This window comes from Oncorhynchus clarkii, chromosome 18 (assembly GCF_045791955.1).
Source record: "Oncorhynchus clarkii lewisi isolate Uvic-CL-2024 chromosome 18, UVic_Ocla_1.0, whole genome shotgun sequence".
Classification (NCBI taxonomy): Eukaryota; Metazoa; Chordata; class Actinopteri; order Salmoniformes; family Salmonidae; genus Oncorhynchus; species Oncorhynchus clarkii.
Window position 1 is genome coordinate 39910808 of NC_092164.1, and position 8098 is coordinate 39918905.

The following is an 8098-nucleotide window of genomic DNA, read 5'->3' on the forward strand; positions in this document are numbered from 1 at the left end:
CAAAAACGTCACGAGGGTTTAAAAAAAGTAGCAACTTCCGCGTTCTTTGCATAGCAACAGGAGGGCAGCGAATATGGCGGATTGTACGGACCCCGTTAAATAACGTGTGGGAAGTTGACACCAAAAGAAGCGAGAAGCTGGAGTTTTTAACTCTTTAAGCGGAGTGACCGAGTACTCCAGGACTTACGCCCTACTAAGCCATGGCCTCAGCTAATGTCCGAATCGGCCAACAAGCCTTGACCGTGCTGGATGTGGCATTTCGAGTCCCTTGTATCTTTATTATCGACGCCATTTTTAACTCTTACTATGATCCTGGGTCAGGATGGGCCGGAACAGCGGGCAAGATTTTAATCCGAGTAATGGGTAAGATTATTAGTAGTTGTGGACCCCTACATGCGAGCTGCTGTCACCCTCTTGACAGCTAACTAGTTACTATTGCAGACGTCAGTGTGGCTGACTCGTGTCACCTGTCAACCGCGAAGGGCCTGGACCACAGCCCAATCCTCCCAAAGCCGTTTTATTTTTGTTATTTGACCTAGGCAAATCAGTTAAGAACAAATTCTTATTGACAATGACGGCCAAACCACAACCTGGAAGACGCTGGGCCAATTCCTGTGCGCCACATTATGGGACTCCCAATCACGGCCGGTTGTGATACAGCCTGGAATCGAACCAGGCTCTGTTGTAACGGCTCTAGCACTGAGATGCAGTGCCTTTGACCGCTGCGTCTGTGCCACTCGGGAGCCAGTGATAACAACACGAAGACCATGTTCTTTGCAGTTGTTAGCCAGATAGGAAGCTAATAACCCTACCCCTTACTCCTGGGCTTTCTAGTACATTTAGCTAGCCAGTGTTAGGCAGGCAAGTAACGTTAGGCAGGCATATGACCAACACATTGGCTATCAGACAAATTAATACCAGCCAGGTGTTGTAGGATAATTTACCTCTGGCCAAGTAGCTAGTAAGTAAGGTTATGAAGTATGGGTAAACCTGTTTTGTCAATGCAGGACAAATAACTGATGTTGTGGCCTTCATTTTTGGCCTGTCAATACTGTCACAGGCAAACAAACACGTCTAGGTAGTTTGCTGACCTCGGTGTGTGTTTGATCAGTTACTTTTTGGCCATACTTACTGCCCTCAAGTCCAACACTATGTTTGCATGACCCTTGTCAAACAGCCTACCTACCCTGCAAGTTACCATACTACTCTCTCCTTGCAAACATGTCAATCGTTACACTTAGACCTATGTAATGTTTTCAGACAGTTTTAGATACCGACCCTACCTTTGCGCTTGATTACACTGAACTACACTGGGGTCGGAATGCAATCATGGTTACATTAAGACACAGTGGAGCCAAAGTGAGATATGGGTCTGAAAACGTACCTCCATGCAGGGAAGGGATATGCCACTGTATATCAAGTTACACTTCATCCACACTGATACATAGAGAATGTTGAAATACTGTTAGTTTTCCTGGAACACTGCCCTTTTCATCCTCATATTAGCAAACAGTAAACACTGCAGCCACATTTGAAATGGCAGTGTCCGCCATTGTTCAACGTGACGTGCCATTTCATAATGGCTGCTAGGGCTACCTCGTATTAGGACCAAAAGGGTTTGTTTTCCAGGAAAACTAGCAGTATTTCAATATTGTCGATGCATCAGTGTGGATAAAGGTACAATTTGGAGTACAGTGGCATATCCCATCCCTGCATTGAGGTAAGTTTTCCGACCCCAGTATAGTTCAGTGTAATCAAGCTCAACGGTAGGGTTGGTAGTTTGCCTAAAGTAAGATACTACCAAATTACTGATCCCTCTCCAGCTAAATGTAGTTCTAAACCTTATCATAAATCAAGACCTTTTGTACAGTAGATCGTCTGTTTCACTTGATGTCATGTTGACACTATGGTTTGAATTTGTTTCAGGTATCGTGGTCTCCAGTGTGGTCCTGGTGTTGTCCCAGAAGGCCCTTTTCAAGTTCTACACGCTATTCTTCGCTGTGCTCCTGGGAGTGGTGGCGGTTCTAATCAACTACTACGCCATATCTCACATAGACTTCTACAGCGCCTACTACAAAGCAGCGCTGGGCTTTAGACTCATACCACGAAACGGGCCCACCCTATGGTTGGGCATGGCCGTGGTGCAACTCCTTTTCGGCATGGGCTATGTGGTGCTGCTAAACATTCAGTCTGTGTTTGCTGCTCTTGTGGTCCTGGATGTCATGATTCCGCTGTGGGGGCTCATCATCGAGCTTCCCGTGGATGTACGGCAACTGGTAGCGGTGGCCTCGGGTCTGGCTCTGGCTCTGAACACGGCTGTGTGCCTGGCCCTTAAGCTCAAGTGGTTCTACTACTCCTGCCGCTACGTCTACCTGCTGGTGCGCCACATGTACCGCATCTACGGGCTGCAGCTTCTGGTGGAGGACACCTGGAAGAGGATCCGCTTCCCGGACGTGCTGCGTGTCTTCTGGCTCACACGCATGACAGCGCAGGCCATCATCCTGGTCTACGTAGTCAAGGTGGTGCGGCACGAGAGCGGTGAACACAGGTACCTGACGTGGGACGTCTTCTGGGACCTGTTCAGCAACCTTATCATCAGCGGCTGCGACTCTACACTGACCGTGTTGGGCATGAGTGCCGTCATCTCGTCCATCGCCCACTACCTGGGCCTCAGTATCCTGGCATTCATCGGCTCCACCGAGGAAGAGGACAAGCGCCTGGGCTTCGTGGCGCCCGTTCTTTTCTTCATCCTGGCCCTGCAAACGGGCCTGAGTGGTCTGGACCCTGAGGAACGGCTGGTGCGGCTCAGCCGCAACATGTGCCTTCTGCTGACTGCCATCCTCCACTTCATCCATGGCATGACGGACCCCGTGCTCATGTCGCTGAGTGCCTCGCACGTCTCCTCCTTCCGCCGCCACTTCCCGGTCCTGCTGGTGTCACTCTGCCTCTTCGTGCTGCCTGTTGTGCTCAGCTACACCCTGTGGCACCGCTACGCCCTCAACACCTGGCTGTTCGCCGTCACGGCCTTCTGCGTGGAGCTCTGCCTCAAGGTGGTGGTGTCGCTGACGGTCTACGCCCTGTTTATGGTGGATGGCTACTACAACGTGCTGTGGGAAAAGCTGGACGACTACGTCTACTGCGTGCGCTCCACGGGCAACGTCATCGAGTTTGTCTTTGGCGTCATCATGTTTGGAAACGGCGCCTACACCATGATGTTCGAGGCGGGCAGCAAGATCCGCGCCTGCATGATGTGCCTCCATGCCTACTTCAACATCTACCTGCAGGCCAAGAACGGCTGGAAGACCTTCATCAACCGCCGTACGGCTGTCAAGAAGATCAACTCCCTGCCGGAGGTGAAGGGTGGCCAGCTGCGCGTCATCGAGGATGTCTGCGCCATATGCTACCAGGAGTTTGCCACGTCGGCACGTATCACGCCATGCCAACACTACTTCCACGCACTCTGCCTCCGTAAGTGGCTCTACATCCAGGACACGTGTCCCATGTGCCACCAGAAGGTGTACATTGAGGAGGAGGCCCAGGACAGGGTGCCCTTCAACAACAACGGCTACGTGGCGCCAGGCGGGGACCTGGGCCAGTTTGCAGAGCCCGGCGGGGCAGAGGCTGCAGCAGCCGCAGGTGGGCCTGAGCATGAGAATGAACTACTGGAGGATAATGATAGTATTGAGTATGACGAGGATGAGTGGGGGACAGAGAACGGTGAAACGCCCATAGAGGAAGACTATATTAATGATGACACAGACTCTAACGGGGACTGATCAGCCCTATAGAGATAAATATATTATATATATTTAAGTACATGTTCTCAACATCAGGGATGTCACTCATTGTCACTCTTAAGATTTGTTTCCTTTTTTGTTTGTCTTTGGGTTAGCTCCTCCAAGGGCTTGCAGAGGTGTAGCTGCTATGATGAAGTGTGCCTAGGTGGTTGGGTGTCCCAACAGGTGCAGTTCTGTGTGAGAGACCCACATTCCTTGTGTTTTGTAGGGATGCTGTTGGTCGTGTGTTTGCTGTTTTGCTGAAAGAAAGTAAGCAGGGAGCCGAGAGGGCCTCCAAGAGCTCCGGCGCCAAGAAGAGGTTTAATTAAAACGTGAAGTTCTACTGTAATCACAGATATACCTCTTATTACTACTGGTCTCTTGTGTGACCTTGCTTAAATTGTGTACGTTATTGTACATGTAATAAAAATACACTTTCCCTTAGAAAAGAGAAGGTTGTATTCAAATGAGTGTTTTGAGAGATGCTACTTTACTCGACTTCAAGAGATGTTTGAGTCTTACCTTGGAAATGAAACCGCAACATTGCACCATGTTTTGCTCAGACCATGTGTTCATTAAGAGATCTCTGCACTTCAACTCACTTGGTTGAAATAGTTTTGTTAGTGATGCTTATCCGCACTTTTGCCGTTTTTGAAAGGGCAGTTGATTTTACATTTTACAACTGAAATGACATTCTTTAGAAATGGCAACAGCTTCCGGAGCAACTAAAGATTACAATGTTATCTTCAATACAATATTAGTTATTATTAATCATGGTGAATTGAAATTACTGAAAGTATCACTTGTCCTAATCAGGAATTGAGAGGCATCTTATTTAATTGAAAAGCTGTGCTTTCAGTTTGTTTCAGCAATGAAGGACTTTGATTATTGGTTTAGTTGTTTGCTTTTAATGACAGGTAAAGCTGTTCATTTTGCATTTTGTATTAAAAAAAAAAGATTCATGTAAATAAAATCATCTTTAATAGTGGTTTGGTCAATAAGTGCTCAAGAATAACTTCAAACACTGTAGTTAGTACACGCTAGTGAGTTACCTTTTCATATCAGCATTACATGAGCTACATTTCCATCCAATTTGCATCAGATTTTCATGTGAATATTCTGAAATCTGCATAAAATAATGTTGTATTTTCCATTCGGTGTTAGAATTTAACAGCGAACGTTATTTTTATGTGCACGACGTCATCACGCACACACTTTTATCCTCAATAGTTAGATTTTTCGCATTTTCAGAAAAACTGTTGGGTTAACGTTATATAGAAATCAATTCGCAGCTAGGTAGGTAGGATACCTACATGAGATTATTATGGATAAAAGCGATATTTGTATTTGTCAAACGGCAGCAAAGCATCGATCACCATGTCATCAGAATAAGACCCTCTAACGTTACATATATTGGAAAGGAGTGTCAAACTCATCCACGTGCACTTTGACCAACCTGTGAAGTTCATAATTTATTTAATCTGTAGCCTAATAAACTGCATGGTTTCACGAGTCGTACTGTGAGGAACACACAACATATAATTGCGTGATGGTTATTATATCCTTATTTGCGCATAAAGGCGTTTCCACCGCAATTTATCGCATAATTAATTTTACAAACAGAAAAATCCCACCATGTTGAACGAACAAATTGTCTTTCGGCATTTATAAAATTGTACCGGCATATACTGTTTCCATCAACCAGTCGAATGTGACTTTTTTCATGCGTCAGGTAATTCATCCACATGAAATGGCTGGATGGACCTGGTTACTGATGATGACCATGAATTTCTTTGATAAGTACCTAGGCAGAACTACCAGGGATTAGGGAACAACATAGTCCTGCCCGCTCAACCCTGCTTGCAACACACAAACCAAATGTAAACCTTATGAAACAAATGCTAAATCCTCACACACAATATATACAAAAGTATGTGGACACCTTCAAATGAGTGGATTTGGCTACTTCAGCCACAACTGTTGCTGACAGGTGTATAACATCGAGCACACAGCCATGCAATCTCCATAGACACATATTGGCAGTAGAATTGCTTTAGTGAAGAGCTAAGTTACTTTCAATGTGGCACCGTCATAGGATGCCACCTTTCCAACAAGTCAGTTTGTCTAATTTCTGCCCTGCTAGAGCTGCCCCGGTCAACTGTATGTACTGTTATTGTGAAGTGGAAACATCTAGGAGCAACAACAGCCATGAAGTGGTAGGCCACCAAGCTCACAGAATGAAACCACAGAGTGCTGAAGCGCGATACGCGTTCCTTGGTTGGAACACTCACTACCAAGTTCCAAAGTGCCTCTGGAAGCAACATCAGCACAAGAACTGTTAGTCGGGAGCTTCAAGAAATGGGTTTCCATGTCGGAACAGCCGCACACAAGCCTAAGATCACCATGCGCAATGCCAAGTGTTGGCTGGAGTGGTGTAAAGCTCGCCGCCATTGGACTCTGGAGCAGGAGTGATGAATCACGGCTTCACCATACTGCAGTCCAAAAGACTAATCTGTTTTTGCGGATGCCAGGAGAACGCTACTTGACCCAATGCATAGTGCCAATTGTGAAGTTTGATGGTGGAGGAACAATGGTCTAGGATGGTTTTTCATGGTTTGGGCTAGGCCTCTTAGTTCCAGTGAAGGGAAATCTTAACACCACAGCATAAAATGACATTCTAGACGATTCTGTGCTTGCAACTTTGTGGCAAAAGTTTTGGGTTGGCCCTTTCCTGTTTCAGCATGACAATTCCCCCGTGCACAAAGTGAGGTCCATACAGAAATGGTTTGTTGAGATCGGTATGAAAGAACTTGACTGGCCTGCACAGAGCCCTTACTTCAACCCCATGAATTAGAACACCAACTGCGTACTACCTCACTAATGCTCTTGTGGCTGAATGGAAGCAAGTCCCTGCAGCAATGTTCCAGCATCTAGTGGAAAACCTTCCCAGAAGAGTGGAGGCTGTTAAAGCAGCAAAGGGGGTACAACTCAATATTAATGCCCATCATTTTGGAATGAGATGCTCAACGAGCAGGTCTCCACATACTTTTGGTCATGTAGCGTAGATGCTTGACAATGCAGCAATTACTACACATTATTTTGCAAAACAAAGGTACTTATTATTATCATCACACGTGGATACTAATGTAATAAGAAAGATAAGTATAACTAACCCTGCATAGTTAATCTGTGTCGTTTATAGTAGGAGCAAATTAAGCACAGTGGCCAGAAGAGGCAAGGGTTAGGGTTAAGGTCAAAGCCAAGCACGAGTTTGCAAGATGCTATTTCCGTCAGGGAACGCCTCCTCTGAAGTGGGCGTGTTGACAAACTAAATTCGATCTGGCACTTCTAAACAACGTAATTAAAATAAAAAAAACTTTGGCAAATCGTCAAGTCTATAAAACGTAGTGCATTGTGTTCGTGACATATTTATTGAGATCAGATGTTTCATCGATGAGAAAATTAGCGGCCCAGTTTCAAATAGTTCCATCCTCGCCCACTATCCACGACTGGACTTTCTCTCACTACCATATTTGGTGGAGAGAACGTTCTGCGTTACCCCCTTCTGTCTGTGCAGGGTTGCCATGTTTGTAGTTTAGGGCTACTTTGACAACGTAGTGGTGAAAATCTATTGGTCGCGGGTTGCGTGTTTTTGGGCTATTTCTAAATTGCACCGCGGCCCCCATGGCATTTCTCTTAAAAAATATATATTTCACTGTGACCTTCTGCTGACCGTCAGGCAGTGATTGACGCAATTACTGAACTTGAGGAAAGAGTAGCACGCGCGCACATCGTGACTACGTTTTTACCATTTGTAGGTAGGCTATTTAGATAATAATTATGGGGACACCTATTTCCAAAACTTTTTCCTGCACATCAAGAAATAATGGAGGCAAAGTAGTGGAAAACGACTTTGGGCGCACTACAGCTCGTTACATCAATATTCTAATGTAGACTTTGCCTTCAAGCGAAGTGTTTTATGCGTGCTCAGTTCTTGGGTCTCGGGGGCTCCCGGAGTAGAAATTATAAATGGAAGTTCGGGAACTCCCTCGCGTGGTTCTTTTATGTGGAGAATGATACATTTGACTCTGTTGTAGCCTATTCATTTGTATACCATTGTAGACTACCATTTGATACAATAAATATGTTGAAATTATGATATCATTTAGTCATTGCAAATCAATGTGCCACTTGTGTAGCCTACATGGGGCTGGCAAACCAATTTAATAAATAGCCTATAACTGTTGTAGCATTGTGTTATTATGCAATTATTAATGGGAATGTTTAGTTAAATACATTTGAAGTTATCTAAACTCTATCGC

General features: G+C 45.4%; 1 protein-coding gene across 2 annotated transcripts; it reads left to right on the top strand.

The window, feature by feature from the left end:
- Positions 1-53: 53 nt before the first annotated feature.
- On the top strand, positions 54-4764 carry LOC139373481 (E3 ubiquitin-protein ligase RNF139-like). Of its 2 annotated transcripts, XM_071114042.1 has the most exons (3): positions 54-363; positions 1927-3636; positions 4006-4764. In XM_071114042.1, exons 1-3 carry the CDS (start codon positions 201-203, stop codon positions 4038-4040), a joined length of 1908 nt encoding a protein of 635 aa, XP_070970143.1. In that variant the 5' UTR covers positions 54-200; the 3' UTR covers positions 4041-4764. The 2 variants fall into 2 exon arrangements, with proteins under 2 accessions (XP_070970143.1, XP_070970142.1); XM_071114041.1 differs by having other exon boundaries at positions 1927-4764.
- The last annotated feature ends 3334 nt before the right edge of the window (positions 4765-8098 follow it).

Coding starts and splice junctions, on each gene's coding strand:
- LOC139373481 (XM_071114041.1), top strand. CDS start 201: ATGGCCTCAGCTAATGTCCGAATCGGCCAACAAGCCTTGACCGTGCTG. Junction 364..1,926: donor GATTTTAATCCGAGTAATGG/GTAAGATTATTA, acceptor AATTTGTTTCAG/GTATCGTGGTCTCCAGTGTG.